The 17,821-nt window shown below is 44.9% G+C and overlaps 1 protein-coding gene and 1 non-coding gene across 2 annotated transcripts in view; one reads left to right on the top strand and one right to left on the bottom strand.

Moving 5' to 3' along the window:
• Positions 1–13,124, top strand: part of TERB2 (telomere repeat binding bouquet formation protein 2) — a 35,799-nt gene extending 22,675 nt beyond the window's left edge. The window contains exons 5-7 of the mRNA XM_040342892.1: positions 3,408–3,469; positions 4,489–4,577; positions 12,915–13,124. Coding sequence (XP_040198826.1) covers positions 3,408–3,469; positions 4,489–4,577; positions 12,915–13,006 — 243 coding nt within the window. The 3' untranslated portion in view covers positions 13,007–13,124. The remainder of the gene's footprint in view (positions 1–3,407; positions 3,470–4,488; positions 4,578–12,914) is intronic.
• A 222-nt stretch (positions 13,125–13,346) lies between these two features.
• Positions 13,347–13,419, bottom strand: TRNAF-GAA. The gene has a single exon. It is a non-coding gene; the product is annotated as a tRNA-Phe (tRNA).
• Between the last annotated feature and the right edge of the window lie 4,402 nt (positions 13,420–17,821).

Here is a 17,821-nt window from a genome sequence, read left to right as displayed (position 1 = left end):
GTGGACAAAAATCCCACCCAGATCCCAGTAAATTCAAACTGATGCTTGGTGAGAACTGCTCGCCCATCACTACGCTCTAGTAATTTCTAATCTGACATGCAACCAGACCTCTAACTACCATCACTGTCCATTGCATGCGTAAACTGGCTCTAACTTAAAGCGGATGTGCCACTAAAAAAAAATATTAAAAGCCAGCAGCTACAAATACTGCAGCTGCTGACTTTTAATATTAGGACACTTACCTGTCCTGGAGTCCAGCGCCGTCCGCAGCAGAGGACGAGCGGTCGCTCGTCACTCTGCTGCTCCCCCCGCCATCCTCAGTGAGGGAACCAGGAAGTGAAGCGCTCCGGCTTCACTACCCGGTTCCCTACGGCGCATGCGCGAGTTGCACTGCGCCGCTGATTGGCTCCCGCTGTGCTCTGAGAGCCGAGTGTTCCCAGAGCACAATGGGGGGAGGATGGGAGGTGACGTTCTGCCCGCAGAAAACCCGAAACTGTGTGGCCGGAAGTGGGTGCAAATACCTGTCTTTAGACAGGTATCTGCACCCCCCTTCCCCTGAAAGGTGTCAAATGTGACACCGGAGTTCCGATCAGCGTGAGTTCCACTTTAGGGTGGAGCTCCGCTTTAAGCTGGCTTTAGAATCCCAGACCAGAAGGGACAGAACTAGAATAACAGGAGCTGCATGTTAATAATATTGCAATAAAAAGGTTCATCTACTAATATACTATACACATACAGTAGCACCGACCTATCTGGCACTGTGCATATGAGATATTAACAATAGGACAGAGACTCGTCTGTCACTAGGATTCAGAAATACACTCAAGGGGCTATGTGCAGCTGCAGTTAGGCTATTGGAACATAGGAATACTTGCATAATAGTCTCTGCTTTTGATCTGGGTAAAAATACAGCAGCAGTAGCAGCCCCTGTGTATAAGGCCATGTGACTCAATTCTCTGTCTCTCTTTTCACTTCCTCCTTCTGGGTATTCAAAGTGTGCTGCTGATAATGAGAAGAGGGCAGCATGCCATGTGTAGCTTCAACTTTCCTGAGATTACTGATGGGAATAGGTGACAATGCTCAGCAGATAGCAATCTATGGTTAGTGTAGTCATACCAGTGCAGGAAATAGAGAAAACGGGGTCAGCAAGTATTTTAGACGTTTATTGCATGCTTTTTTGAAAAACAATTGCTAATATAAGCTAAGAATATTATAGAGAGATAATGCAACCTTTTTTTAATGTTGTGTTTACAGATACTTTAACCCCCTCCCAGGGCCGGTGCTACCACTAGGCAAACTAGGCAGCCGCCTAGGGCGCCCTGCTGCCTAGGGCGCCCGGCCACTGGTATTCCTACTCTCTTCTCTCTCCAGCAAGTAACTAAGTCTCGGCATCAGCAGGCAGCCACCGCTCCGTTCGCACATAGTGTCAGAGGCGCAACAGCGGCGGAGGCCTGTGTCTGTGTCCCGACTCCCGAATGAATAGAAGCAAGCAAACATCAATGCACTGGTGAGGCTTGATGGGCGCTGGTGAGGCTGCATTTGATGGGCGCTGGCGAGGCTGCATTTGATGGGCGCTGGCAAGGCTGCATTTGATGGGCGCTGGCGAGGCTGCATTTGATGGGCGCTGGCGAGGCTGCATTTGATGGGCGCTGGTGAGGCTGCTTTTGATGGACGCTGGTGAGGCTGCTTTTGATAGTCGCTGGTGAGGCTGCATTTGATGGACGTTGGTGAGGCTGCATTTGATGGGCGCTGGTGAGGCTGCATTTGATGGACGCTGGTGAGGCTGCATTTGATGGGCGCTGGTGAGGGCTGCATTTGATGGGCGCTGGCGAGGCTGCATTTGATGGGCGCTGGCGAGGCTGCATTTGATGGGCGCTGGCGAGGCTGCATTTGATGGGCGCTGGTGAGGCTGCATTTGATGGGCCCTGGTGAGGCTGCATTTGATGGGCCCTGGTGAGGCTGCATTTGATGGGCGCTGGTGAGGCTGCATTTGATGGGCGCTGGCGAGGCTGCATTTGATGGGCTCTTCATTAAAAAGGAGTTTACATGGGCAGAGGAAAGGGGGTGGAGTCAGGTTGAAGCCAAGGGGGGGGCGGCAAAATGAGGTTTCGCCTAGGGTGTCAAAAATCCTTGCACCAGCCCTGCCCCCTCCTGCCCGCCCACCGTCAAATGACGGAGGGACGGTGTGGCTCTCATTCTGGGAGGACGTCATATGACGGCGCCCCAGAAGGGCTGCTATCACACGCCCGCTGGGGTGAGTAGTGCGATGATCGTGGCCGTGTCGTGTTGCTAGGACCCAACGCGACCCTGATCTCTGTAGAAAGCCACAGTCACCGCTCTTTAACCATGCGATCGGCTGTGTCCAATCACAGCCGGTCACATGTAAATACATAAGTGCCGGGAATCGGCTATCCTCGCCTCACACTGGTAGAGTTTGCGGTGAGGAGTGCTGATCAGCGGCATCTCTTCGCAGGGGAGACTTGGATAGATAATTAGGGCATTGATTATCAGTGCTCTGATTACAGAAATGCCCCCGTAGTGCCCATCAGTGTCACCAATCAGTGCCCATAAGTGATGCCAGTCAGTGCCTCCCATCAGTTCCTGCTCATCAGTGCTGCCCATCAATGCCTCCCATCAGTGCCGCCTATCAGTAACCACCAGTGCTGCATATTAGTGTCTCCTCATCAGTGCCCAAGTTCTGCTTCTTCAGTGCCCATCAGTGCAGCCTCATCAGTGCACATCAGTGAAGGAGAAAAATTACTTATTTGCAAAACTTAATGACAGAAACTAAGAAACATTTTTCTTTTTTTAAAATAAAAATCCCAGCAGTGATTAAATACCACCAAAAGCTATATTTGTATGAAGAAAAAGATAAAAAAAATTGGGGTACAGTGTTGCATGACCGTGGAATTGTCATTCAAAGTGCGACAGAGCTGAAAGCTAAAATATGGCCTGAGCAGGAAGGTGGTGAAAGTGCCCTGTAGGCAAGTGGTTAAAATAAATCTGTATAGAGGGTGATAAGAGGGTTATGGAGGGTGCCATTGCTGACCTTTCCTTCGGATTGGATGCCTGGCTGTTTTGGACATTATTATTTACTGATCCAGGAGAAGCAGATGAGAAATCAGAGTGATGTCAGATCTCCTGTCTGCATAATTTTTCCAGGTCCAGGACTCAAAAGGTAGAGAAGCTGATAAATCTGCATAAAAACCAGACATCTAGCATTTTCAGGTCAGCTATGGCAGCTACCATAAAAATCTTTACAATGTAAACAGCCCAACTGTAATGCAATGTGCCATACAAAAGTACATCATGTTTTTTTCTTCTCGGCTTCACTGTTGGCATAGCCCCAGGCATTTGTTCTGTGGTTGCAGTGATTTATACAACTAAATTATATATGTTGGCTTTAGGATGGTAAAACCTTGAGTGGTGCTGAAGAGAATGATCACAGGAATCCGGAATGTGATTTAAGGTAAGGAGCAACAGTTGAAATAAACCTGTCATAAGAGAAATATGAAGGTTGCAATCGCTGACTTCGTTCTGAAAATGCTGCATGCCTGGCTCTTTTGCTGGCCCACTGATTTCAGTACTTTTCAAATCACATACCTATAGCAAGTATGCAGATCGAAAAGAGCAGAGTGACAGAGAGCTTTGCTTATTAGTCATGATGAGATGTTTCTCCTTTAACTGCCCAGTCACAGGCTGGGGGAGGGACAGGACTTGTAAGTTTAAAAAAAAAAATAAAGAAAACCCTGCAAGACAAAAGGCATAATGAGCTAGTATGCATAGCATAGCATATTAGCTCATTATGAATTAATTACCTTACATCGAAGCCCCCGCAGTGGTCCTCGCCCCCCCCCCCCCCCTCTGGCGGCGACATCTCTCCCGGGGGTTACTTCCGGGTATCGCAGCTCCGGCGCTGTGATTGGCCGGAGACGCGATAACGTCACTCCCATGCATGCACGCGGGAGCCAGCGGCAATGGCACGGTCACTGAAGCAACGGCACGTATGTGCCATTGCTTCAGTTTGCCCCAGTGCGCATGTGTCAATGACATCGGCACATGCAGGGGACAGGGGATATCTCCTAAACCATATAGGTTTAGGAGATATACTGGGTAGCTACAGGTAAGCCTTATTATAGGCTTACCTGTAGCATAAAGTGGTCTGTAAGGGTTTACAATCACTTTAAGGTATTCGTTCACTTTACAGAAAAAATATAAAGCTGAACTAATAGCAAACACACGCCCCACACCCCCGGTCACCACTGTACTTACCTCTGGTGATGCTGAACTATCAGTGCTGACGCAGCCGGTCCAGTGATCTGGGGATTTGAAATCACCACTCTTCTCTGCGTAGCGCTTCTGGAACAGATCAGAGTGATTCTGATTGGTCAGTACTGTCGCGAAAAATCACTCTAATTGACTCAGGCAGCATCTCTCCTTCATAGACCCCTGTAGAATATGACAATGCCATTTTTTGTTACTGTGTAGGAATAAGGACTTGATGTCTGATAATGGATCCTCTGATGAAGGCATATGCCATACCTTTCCGAATTTTCCTGGAAATAATATGCACACAGGTAAATTTGCATTTTGTCAAAAATGACTGTTGATTACCAGGTTAAAGTAAAGTAATTTCTTTTAATCTTTTGCTTATGTTAATATCTGCATTTTTTTTGCTAGAAATTACTTTTTTTTAAAACAATATTTCTCTATTGAAAATTAGTATAACAGAGACATGACATGAGATATAGCAGATAAGACAAACCTCAGAAAATAATTGAATGTATATGCTGCAGGGGTCCCCAAACTCTCTATACAAAGGGCCTGTTTACTATCCTTCAGACTTTAGGGGGGCCGGACTGTGGTCATCTGGAGTAAAAATGTATCAGCATTGCTTGGAGTAAACAATGGCTCATATCTGGTGTCAATGAGAGGAATTGTGCCCTACCATTTATGTCATTGGGAGGAATTGTGCCCCAATTTTGGTGTCATTGGCCCCATTTTTTTTATGTCATTGGGAGGAACTGTGCCCCATCATTGGTGGGAATTGTGCTCCATCTTTGGTGTCATTGTAAGGAATTGTGCTCCATCTTGGTACCATTGGGATTAATGGCCCTCCATCATAGGTGTCATTGATCCCTATTGTTGGTGTCATTGGGAGGAACTATACCCTTTCATTGGTGTTAATGAATGAAATAGTGCCAAGAGACAAATAAAAGCAAGCAAAGGACGACATCTGGCCCCTGGGCCACAGTTTGGAGAACACTGGTATAGTGCTATAATAAAAGATGAATTAGAAATGCAAAAATACAATGCAGTTGACATCAAAGTTGTGAAGGACATCATATTTTCCACATGGGGAAGCAAAGAGAGAAGTAAGGCAAGAAGAGAATAAGAGAAAAAGGGGGGTGGGGGCAAAGTATCGTTTGTAGAAGAGGGAAAAAGAAAAAGTGAAAAACATTACATCCAGTCTAGTAACAGTTGTCAAGGATTAATTGTACAGTTGGGATTATGCAACCATGAGGATCAAAAGTTAAGGAACTTCAGCTTGGTTACATTTTTAAAGGCTAATATTTTTTTACATTTCACAGTGTGGAAAGAGTATCTCTAAGAATGGGAGCGTCCATGGTGTTCCACGGTTTGCCAATGTTAAATTTAGCCACAGGGAGTAAATGGACCAGCAATACTGTCACAGTCAGGCTCGGAAATTAATAGCTAAACCAGTAGAGAGGCTCCCATCGACCAGTAGGATACATGCAGGTCACCCTGATGAATGATGTGAGCTCACCCAAGGTGCAGGGTGTAAGGACTAACAGGTAATCACCAGAGCCCCTGATGGTAGAGATGGGTTTTGTTAAGTGTTAGTATCAGGTCGCAGTCCTCAGGATCACCACACCAGGAAGTGAGCAAGCTGGGGTTCATTAGCAGATATAGCAGTCGGGGTTCAAGCAGAAACATAGTAAAAAAACAAGCCAAAGGTCAGTAACAAGTGGTTGAAGGTTTGGATCAAGCAGAAACACAGTCATGGAACTAGCCAAAGGTCAGTAACAAGTGGTAGCAAAGAAATAGACGGCAACAGACATGGCAAGAGTGAGATATTGGCTGGAGAGAACACAATAATCTGGCAAACAAGAAGTGCAAAAGTCTGGCTTAAATAGGAAGCGCAATGGGTTCAAGGCTCAAGATAAACAAGACACAAGGCAAGGTTGTCTAAGGAATCAGGCAGGGAGCTGTCCAGCATCTCAGGTAGCTCAGCAAGAAGAGAAACTGCCAGACACAGCAGATGTTGTAGGTTTAGAACTAGGTCCTGACAACTACTGTTGTGTGGGGGAAAATGTTCATGGCTGATATGAAGCAATGCTAGGGAAGGGCGATGTAGTATTTTTAAGTCTAGGACAGCCCCAAAAATTCCACTAGCCTGCTCGCATTTTGCGAGTGGAATTTAGTGCAGGGCGAGTGAGATGCAGGGACTTAGAAGGCTGACCGTTTCCTGGCTGAAGCGAGAGGAAACAGAGCGGCATGGCTGGAGACACACACACACACACACACACACACACACAGACACCGGGCATCCCCTGGGACAAGACGAGAGGAGGGGCCGGCGGGAAGCAGTGTGCTGTGAGGTATTCAGCACATCTGGTGAGGCGCTGTGTTTGCCGGAGTCTGGAGGCAGTATGAGGCCGGCTGCCCCCGGGTGCCACACACTGAGGAAGGGGCGTCAGGACAGACCGGCATGGGCACACACTGCGGGGGTGAGGGGTGTCAGGCCAGGACGGGCACACACTGCGGGGGGGTGTCAAGCCGGCATGGGGGCGGGGCCAGGTGCGGACTGTACCGCTACCATGGTGACTCGCCGCCAGACTGACACAGACAGGAGCAGGAGTGGTCTCAATCTCTCCAGTACAGTAGGGTAGCGAGAGAAAGTGGGACAGCGCTGAATAGAAGATGGGAAATTATGTCAACTAGCAGGTGATTGGTTGCTAAGAGGTCCTAGCAACCAATCATTAGCATTGTTAATATGAAAAGTCGTTCAGTAGTTCCCGCCCTCTGTTCAGGGTAGGGTTACTGTGCAGCATGCAGGGGCCACAAAGCTGGGGGGAGGGGAGGTGACGGTGCAGCATGCAGGGGGTCCAAAGCTGGGGGGGGGGGTGATTGTGCACTGTGTGCAGCATGCAGGGGGGGGGGGGGGGAGAGGTGACTGTGCAAAATGCCAAAGCTGGGGGGAGGTGACTGTGCAGCACGCAGGGGGTCCAAAGCTGGGGGGGGGGGGGGTTGACTGTGTAACATGGAGGGGGAGGGAGAGGTGACTGTGCAGCATTCATGGGGTCCAAATTTGGGGGGGGGGGTGACTGTGTAACATGCAGGGGGGAAGAGGTGACTGTGCAACATCCAGGGGATCCAAATCTGGGGAGACGGTGACTGTGTAGCATGCAGAGGGGGAAAGGTGAATGTGTAGCATGCAGGGGGTCCAAAGCTGAGGGGGGAGGTGACTGTGCATTTAATGGTACACAGTGAAGCTGCAATTGATTGGGGAACGGTGACGCTGCATTTGATGGGGCACGGTGACGCTGCATTTGATGGGGCACGATGACGTTGCATTTGATGGGGCACGGTGACGCTGCAATTGATGGGGCACGGTGACGCTGCAATTGATGGGACACTGTGAGGCTGCAGGTACTGTGTTGTATGTTAATATTGTTAACGTTGTTGTTAATATTTATTTTTGGAACTTAATTCTGCTTAAAACATTTAACAGTGTAATTTCATGAAGTAATTTACAAAGGCGTGTTTAGGGGCGAACCTAGGGGTGGGGCAGGGGAGGGGTTGGGTGGTGCAATTAGTGGCGAGTAACTTGAAAGGCCTGGCTAGTGGCTCAGGACATGAAATTTTGAGCCCTGGTCTAGGTGATCAAAGATCAGGGGTGTAGAGGTGAAAAGGTATTAGTCGCAGGACCGGCATAACAAGAGAGTAAAGAAAGAGGTGAGAAGAAGGGAGGATGGCGAATCGGTCCGGGGATCCCCTGCCAAACGTTCCTGGAGTCATCACCTCATGTCCGGAACCTGTAAATAGGCAAGCCAGGGAGACCATATTTTGTCGAAGACGGGTTGTTTGTCTTGCAAGACACTAACCTTTTTTTAATTTTGCATTATCCATGCGAGTTTACGCTATATTCAAAAAAAATAAAGATTAATGGATTAATTAAAAGTTAATTTGCACAGCCCTAGTAGAAACTTACCTATCTGGCCACATCCCTTGAAGCAAAAGGCAGATGAGCCCAGATACATTTTGCAGTTTCACTTTTTTATGTTGTTATTTGCACAGCCAAAAAATACACTAAAATTAATTTTAGTGTCAACAAAACAATATTATACCCAATTATTTTTGGGTGGAATAAACAAAATGGGGTTGCATTGAGTAAATACATATCAAACATGTCAAGCCTTAAAATTGCATGAACCCGTGAAATTACAACAATTATGGTACTCAAAATTCTCCCTAGGTGATGTTTTAAAAGTCATTATGGGTTTTCAATTTAGAGTGAACATTAAATTATGGCCCTGGATTTATTGCTCTGATGTTGGTGACAATACCTCCCATGTGTAGCGCACTTTATGTTATCATACATGTGTCTCCAATACTGCTTGTTTGCATTGGGGTGTGTACAAGGGGCAACAGGGGTATCTTTACGTTTATTTTTAACCACTTGCTGATGGCCGTACGACTTTGTACGGCCTCAGCGCGGCTCCCAATCTCTAACAGGCCGTCTTTTTACGGCCGCCCCTTTGCACGTTCCCCGCGCGCGCTCAGCGGGGAACTGCTGTGCTGGCCGTGTCCCTTGGACACAGCCAGTCACAGATCGCCGTGAACGGCCAATCGGAGCGGCCGTTTCCTAGGCGATCTGTGCGGCCAATGAGAGATGATCTCATATGTTTACATATGAGATCATCTCTCATTGCCGGCTCTCGCAGACAGCGGTGCTGTCAGGGGAGAGAGGAGACGGATCTGTGTCTCTTGTACATAGAGACACAGATCGGTCACCTCCCCAGTCACCCCCCTTCCCCCACAGTTAGAACACTAATTAGGGTACACATTTAACCCCTTCCTCACCCCCTAGTGTTAACCCCTTCCCTGCCAGTCACATTTATACAGTAATTAGTGCATATTTATAGCACTGATTGCAGTATAAATGTGAATGGCGCCAAAAATGTGTCAAAAGTGTCCGATGTGTCCGCCATAACGTCGCAGTCCCAATAAAAATCGCAGATCGCCGCCATTACTAGTAAAAAAAAAAAAATAATAATAATAATTCTGTCCCTTATTTTGTAGGCGCTATAACTTTTGCGCAAACCAGTCGCTTATTGCGATTTTTTTTTTTTTTTTTACTAAAAATATGTAGAATACGTATCGGCCTAGACTGAGGATAAAAAAAAACGTAAAAAAAAAATTGAGCTAATCTAGCTACTGGGACTAGGAGCAGGTGCATTGCCCCCCCCCCCCATCTTCCTTTCTCCCATTTTTTCCCTATTATCTATAGAGAGAAGCACAGACAGCGCCATTACCCCCACAATACACACCTTATATCTTATAGTACCCCTATTTGGGGGTATCTAATTAGGGGGGGGGATGCAGTCTATCATACCTACTAATATTTTTCCTAAGCGCAGGGATCACTCATACTTTAGAATCTGATAGAACGCCGGCCCTCTTGCGGGAAGCAGTGTGCTGTGAGGTATTCAGCACATCTGGTGAGGCGCTGTGTTTGCCGGAGTCTGGAGGCAGTATGAGGCCGGCTGCCCCCGGGTGCCACACACTGAGGAAGGGGCGTCAGGACAGACCGGCATGGGCACACACTGCGGGGGTGAGGGGTGTCAGGCCAGGACGGGCACACACTGCGGGGGGGTGTCAAGCCGGCATGGGGGCGGGGCCAGGTGCGGACTGTACCGCTACCATGGTGACTCGCCGCCAGACTGACACAGACAGGAGCAGGAGTGGTCTCAATCTCTCCAGTACAGTAGGGTAGGGAGAGAAAGTGGGACAGCGCTGAATAGAAGATGGGAAATTATGTCAACTAGCAGGTGATTGGTTGCTAAGAGGTCCTAGCAACCAATCATTAGCATTGTTAATATGAAAAGTCGTTCAGTAGTTCCCGCCCTCTGTTCAGGGTAGGGTTACTGTGCAGCATGCAGGGGCCACAAAGCTGGGGGGAGGGGAGGTGACGGTGCAGCATGCAGGGGGTCCAAAGCTGGGGGGGGGGGTGATTGTGCACTGTGTGCAGCATGCAGGGGGGGGGGGGAGAGGTGACTGTGCAAAATGCCAAAGCTGGGGGGAGGTGACTGTGCAGCACGCAGGGGGTCCAAAGCTGGGGGGGGGGGGAGTTGACTGTGTAACATGCAGGGGGAGGGAGAGGTGACTGTGCAGCATTCATGGGGTCCAAATTTGGGGGGGGGGTGACTGTGTAACATGCAGGGGGGAAGAGGTGACTGTGCAACATCCAGGGGATCCAAATCTGGGGAGACGGTGACTGTGTAGCATGCAGAGGGGGAAAGGTGAATGTGTAGCATGCAGGGGGTCCAAAGCTGAGGGGGGAGGTGACTGTGCATTTAATGGTACACAGTGAAGCTGCAATTGATTGGGGAACGGTGACGCTGCATTTGATGGGGCACGGTGACGCTGCATTTGATGGGGCACGATGACGTTGCATTTGATGGGGCACGGTGACGCTGCAATTGATGGGACACTGTGAGGCTGCAGGTACTGTGTTGTATGTTAATATTGTTAACGTTGTTGTTAATATTTATTTTTGGAACTTAATTCTGCTTAAAACATTTAACAGTGTAATTTCATGAAGTAATTTACAAAGGCGTGTTTAGGGGCGAACCTAGGGGTGGGGCAGGGGAGGGGTTGGGTGGTGCAATTAGTGGCGAGTAACTTGAAAGGCCTGGCTAGTGGCTCAGGACATGAAATTTTGAGCCCTGGTCTAGGTGATCAAAGATCAGGGGTGTAGAGGTGAAAAGGTATTAGTCGCAGGACCGGCATAACAAGAGAGTAAAGAAAGAGGTGAGAAGAAGGGAGGATGGCGAATCGGTCCGGGGATCCCCTGCCAAACGTTCCTGGAGTCATCACCTCATGTCCGGAACCTGTAAATAGGCAAGCCAGGGAGACCATATTTTGTCGAAGACGGGTTGTTTGTCTTGCAAGACACTAACCTTTTTTTAATTTTGCATTATCCATGCGAGTTTACGCTATATTCAAAAAAAATAAAGATTAATGGATTAATTAAAAGTTAATTTGCACAGCCCTAGTAGAAACTTACCTATCTGGCCACATCCCTTGAAGCAAAAGGCAGATGAGCCCAGATACATTTTGCAGTTTCACTTTTTTATGTTGTTATTTGCACAGCCAAAAAATACACTAAAATTAATTTTAGTGTCAACAAAACAATATTATACCCAATTATTTTTGGGTGGAATAAACAAAATGGGGTTGCATTGAGTAAATACATATCAAACATGTCAAGCCTTAAAATTGCATGAACCCGTGAAATTACAACAATTATGGTACTCAAAATTCTCCCTAGGTGATGTTTTAAAAGTCATTATGGGTTTTCAATTTAGAGTGAACATTAAATTATGGCCCTGGATTTATTGCTCTGATGTTGGTGACAATACCTCCCATGTGTAGCGCACTTTATGTTATCATACATGTGTCTCCAATACTGCTTGTTTGCATTGGGGTGTGTACAAGGGGCAACAGGGGTATCTTTACGTTTATTTTTAACCACTTGCTGATGGCCGTACGACTTTGTACGGCCTCAGCGCGGCTCCCAATCTCTAACAGGCCGTCTTTTTACGGCCGCCCCTTTGCACGTTCCCCGCGCGCGCTCAGCGGGGAACTGCTGTGCTGGCCGTGTCCCTTGGACACAGCCAGTCACAGATCGCCGTGAACGGCCAATCGGAGCGGCCGTTTCCTAGGCGATCTGTGCGGCCAATGAGAGATGATCTCATATGTTTACATATGAGATCATCTCTCATTGCCGGCTCTCGCAGACAGCGGTGCTGTCAGGGGAGAGAGGAGACGGATCTGTGTCTCTTGTACATAGAGACACAGATCGGTCACCTCCCCAGTCACCCCCCTTCCCCCACAGTTAGAACACTAATTAGGGTACACATTTAACCCCTTCCTCACCCCCTAGTGTTAACCCCTTCCCTGCCAGTCACATTTATACAGTAATTAGTGCATATTTATAGCACTGATTGCAGTATAAATGTGAATGGCGCCAAAAATGTGTCAAAAGTGTCCGATGTGTCCGCCATAACGTCGCAGTCCCAATAAAAATCGCAGATCGCCGCCATTACTAGTAAAAAAAAAAAAATAATAATAATAATTCTGTCCCTTATTTTGTAGGCGCTATAACTTTTGCGCAAACCAGTCGCTTATTGCGATTTTTTTTTTTTTTTTACTAAAAATATGTAGAATACGTATCGGCCTAGACTGAGGATAAAAAAAAACGTAAAAAAAAAATTGAGCTATTTATTATAGCAACAAGTAAAAAAATGTTTTTTTTTTCAAAATTGTCGCTCTATTTTTGTTTATAGCGCAAAAAAAAAAAACCGCAGAGGTGATCAAATACCACCAAAAGAAAGCTCTATTTGTGGGGAAAAAAGGACGTTAATTTTGTTTGGGAGCCACGTCGCACGACCGCGCAATTGTCAGTTAAAGCGACGCAGTGCCGAATCGCAAAAAGTCCTCTGGTCAGGAAGGGGTTTAAGTGCCCAGTAAGGAAGTGGTTAATTTGTATTTATTTTATTATAATTTATTTTTTAAACACTTACATTTTTTCTTTATTTATCTGCATTGCCATCAAGAGGGAAGGGGTGTTTCTCGTTATATTAAGTAGATATTATCTCTTATAGGTTATATTTCCATTGATCAACTTAAGAAATTCCCAGGAGAGCTGCATGATTTTACACCGGACTCCTCAGAATATTTTGTTTATTCTATTTAAGCTCCAAGTTACAAATTTTTTGAAAGGCATAAAAATGTGTTGACTGTTACCATAATATTTTATGTAATTCTTTTGCATTGGATTTCTGTACAAAAATTCAATAATTTGGTCAAACTGATAACACTCTTGGATTACTAAGAAAAATTATTGTTTCTCTAAATTAAACATTCAACACAGTGAGTGACACTATCTTGAAACATCCAAAGCCAGATGAATGCTTAGTCCACAATCCTGTCCATTGCTTCTAGTGTTTAATAATCACTTTTTTTCCTTTATTGTAACAAATTTCAACATACAACCGTTCACCACATAGTGGGACACCGATCAAAGCTACAACTGCTGCCAAAACCCGGGATCGAACCAGGGACCTTTAGATCTTCAGTCTAACGCTCTCCCAACTGAGCTATTTTGGCCTGTTGCGCTTGCTTCCAGTGTTTGTTTACATCCTGCCAGCAGATCCTTATTGTACTAGCTGCACCAGCACACTAGCTTCTCGTAGGGACCTATGCAGCCATTTTGCCATGTACCTCCCGCTTTGAGAGATGGTCTTAAAAAAAAACTATGATAAGTGGGTAAGAATAAAAGGAGCGGAAACACGCATTCACGCACACACTTCCGGGTGAGCCAGCTGACGCGCATTTGGAACGCACGCCGTTCCTTCAGTCTGGCGGCATACTACACCTGTTGATGTGCGGTGTTCAACTTAGATTTTTAATTTTACCTTTTATAATCTATACCATTTACCTTCTGTATTGTATACTGGTTAATGGTTCAGCCACTGTTTGTAGACTAGCTCTCTGCATTCCCTGTATGTTTTGCGGGTGGAAGTGCAAATAAAGGCCCCTTCCTCACCCCCCTAGTGTTAACCCCTTCACTGCCAGTCACATTTATACAGTAATTAGTGCATTTTTATAGCACTGATCGCTGTATAAATGTAAATGGCGCCAAATTTGTGTCAAAAGTGTCCGATACGTCCGTCGCAATATCGCAGTCCCAATAAAAAAATCGCAGATCGCCGCCATTACTAGTAAAAACAAAATAAAAAAAATCATAATTCTGTCCCGTATTTTGTAGGCGCTATAACTTTTGCGCAAACCAGTCGCTTATTGCGATTTATTTATTTTTTTTTACAAAAATACGTCGAAAAATGCGTATCGGCCTTAACTGAGAAAAAAATATATTTTTTAAAAAAATAAATTGGGATATTTATTATAGCAACAAGTAAAAAAAAAATATATTTTTTTTAAATTGTCGCTCTTTTTTTGTTTATAGCGCAAAAAATAAAAACCGCAGAGGTGATCAAATACCACCGAAATAAAGCTCTATTTGTGGGGAAAAAAGGACGTCAATTTTGTTTGGGAGCCACGTCGCACGACCGCGCAAATGTCAGTTAAAGCGACGCAGTGCCGTAAGCTGAAATTTCGCCTGGGAACGAAGGGGGTTTATGTGCCCAGTAAGCAAGTGGTTAATAGGATGATGTTATTATCTATTATCTTTTGATGATTTTTTAGCACCACATATTTGATGGTTCACTAACCTCATTTAGGCGCAATTTGATGCGCATGTTCATTACCTATTCAGGTTTAGGTCTCACCATTGAACTGTGTTGATTATTTGTGGTACATAATTTTGCTACAGGTACTTTAAGGATTCCAAATACTTATTTATATAATAATCCTCATATGGATTTTATACACCTGGTATTTTTGTAGCACTGCACTTAGTACAAACACTCACAGTATGTTTGGTTTTTATATATGATTTGTTTTTGTGGTATTAAGAGAGTTATCTTTAGCCTATCCATCTAGCTACTGGGACTAGGAGCAGGTGCATTGCCCCCCCCCCCCCCATCTTCCTTTCTCCCATTTTTTCCCTATTATCTATAGAGAGAAGCACAGACAGCGCCATTACCCCCACAATACACACCTTATATCTTATAGTACCCCTATTTGGGGGTATCTAATTAGGGGGGGGGATGCAGTCTATCATACCTACTAATATTTTTCCTAAGCGCAGGGATCACTCATACTTTAGAATCTGATAGAACGCCGGCCCTCTTGCGGCTCACCCCGTCAGCCTGGGGACATTCCCTTCCACTCCAAACACACACATTAGGCAATTTAGGCGGCCATAAAGCCACTGTACACGCAGGGCCTTAGGCGGCCACCTACTTTGCCTAATTAGAGAGCCGCCCCTGTCTTCAAGTTCTGAGCATTTTGGGGGAATCACATGTCCCAAACTCCCTCTCATGTTCAAGTTCTTCAAGCAATAAACTACAAAAAGACATCAACTAGACTTTATTTTTGAAGCTGGTGACAGGCAGCCTCTGTACTTGTTGGGGAAGGACCAGTTGAAAAAAAGCAGTCCCTACAGGATCCGATACCTTTGTTAATTTTGGAGTGCTGGTCTCTCACATGTAAACATTTAAAAAAAAAATGAAAGTACCAGAATGGCTCCAGACCTTACCACAAAGTAAGCTGTACTGTCAGACGGTATTACGGACTACGGGTAAAAAGTAGCGATGCACCGATTTTTTTTGTATTTCTTTATACTAATTACCGATACCTACCGCAACTGTTTTGTTTAGACTTCATCTGTCAGCAATGGTACAAAGCATTGAAAAGTTATTTACAAAATTAAATAAAAATTTTGTTTTAATGTTGCAATGTTTTCAATGTGAAACTTGTAAGTACACAGGTAAAAGGTGTAAAAATATCAAGGAACAAAGCAAACAAAAAGTTTTAATTATTATCAGTTTATAAAATAGAAGTGAACAAAAAAAGAAAATCAGCTGGAAAATAATAATTTAACGGAGGAGCATAAGGAGTTAAGGCTGATTAAAGTAGATTAAGGGGTTAAGGCTGGGTTCACACTACTACACTACTTTCATCCTACTTTGCTCTGCTACATTGGTCCTACATTTATCCTACATTGGTCCTACATCCATCCTACTTTCATGAACAGGATACTACTTTGGTCCGACTTCAATGATATTCAATGGGCCTGAAGTAGGATCAATGTAGGACCAAAAGTAGTACAGGGAGCATTTTCAAAGTCGGACCGACTTGTGTAGGACGCTACAAGACGCTCTCATAGGGAAACATTGAACACAGAGCAAAGTAGGATGAAAGTAGTGTAGTAGTGTGAACCCAGCCTAAACAGAAACGTCTAGTATATATAAAAAACAAAACAAAAAAACAAACACAACCTTCACAGGTTGCTTTAACCTGACTTCATCTGCAGATCGAAGTTCATGCCTTTGATCTGTAGACGAAGAAATACAGTAAGATACAAAAAAGATACAATTTTATTTTTATCTATTGGCTGATCAATGTTTTTTTTTTTTTTGAAAGCCCCAATCGCCAGGACTTCAAGGAGAACTGCAGTCTGCTCATATAATTTAAAACATGTTTGCCATTTTGAAGTCTCCCTCCAACCACTTTGCGTATTATTTTATATACACTGTGATTCTGTACTTATCAAATGTGAGTCTGGCTGCAACCATTTTAAATGTGGGCAGCTGAAGCTGCTGTCTGTTCACTTCCTGGCTTTACACAGACACACCTCCAGCTCTGCAGCTCTCAGTGGCCCTCTTATGACTCATACCCCTCCCTTCCTGGCAAACTCTCACGAGAGTGAGAGAGCTGTATATGATGTCATAAGCCTAGGCTTTTTACCAGACAAGAAACAGGAAACAGGAAGTGGGCTGTATGATGTATTTACTGGCTATCCAAAGTTAAAACAACAAGAGCAGAAAATGTAATAGATGGAAAGTTGAAAAAAAATTTAGTCAAGGTCCGCTTTAAGTTTATACTTCAGCTATCAACAGGAGAAACCCAGTGACACCTGAAGGAGTCATCGGTTGGTAAAGTGTTACTAGACCCACAACAGTAAAATCTGTCCGCATATGCAGCATAGCATGCTTGTTATACTCGCTTAAAGGGTTAATCCTCTGCATTGTGTAAAAAGGCTGTTTTAATCTGTATACACAGATCCTCCCTTCCCTGCAATGTCTACACAGGCAATAACCAATCTGCACATGCTCAGTTGTGTCTTTTATGCTGGCGAGAACAGTTTCTTGTTTACAGAGATAACCAGGTCACATGATATTGGCATCACACTTGTGGGCGTGTATACAGGCTGCAGTGAAAAACTCCACCTTTCTGAACTCTCAGCACTGAATAAACTGTGCCGTTTATAAGGCAAGCGTAGTATACAGATCATTCAAAAAGGTATATCGTGGCAACATTTTAATATAAACATATTTATAAGCTGTGGGTACTGGCAGGGTGCGGATTAACTATTTTCATATTACTGGGTTTAGTAACACTTTAAGGACACAACAGCCCTGCTCCGTAACAACCGATAATAGGCATTTTTTTTTTTTTTTAACAATTTAGTTACCATTGGGGTAATCCGGGAATCCCACTGGCAGCTGAAAGAACAGGGCCTGAAAGTATTGGTTTCAGGTATCGGAGCATTTTCACGAGTACCGATACTCCTGTAAATGCTTAGTACCGATAACCAGTATCGGTGCAACCCTAGTAGAAAGCAGGGATTGATTCTACTTCATAATTGCAAAATCTCTTTTTACAATATTGTCCAGCATTTTAAATACATTTCTTCTCTGATCAGGGTATCAGTATGACGGAATATAGAAAGGCTAACAGGTTTCTTACAATTTTTCAAGTAGCTTAGATACATACTGTATGCAGCTGAGTGAAAAGGGACACTAATAATAAAAAAAAAAAAACTCATCAGATTAGAATACAAGAAAGCAAATGAAAATGCATCTATACAAAAGTCTAAAATTGT

Source organism: Rana temporaria, chromosome 3, assembly GCF_905171775.1.
Source record: "Rana temporaria chromosome 3, aRanTem1.1, whole genome shotgun sequence".
Taxonomy (NCBI): domain Eukaryota; kingdom Metazoa; phylum Chordata; class Amphibia; order Anura; family Ranidae; genus Rana; species Rana temporaria.
The sequence above is the reverse complement of the archived record's forward strand: the minus strand, read 5'-3'. Positions and strand labels throughout refer to the sequence as shown.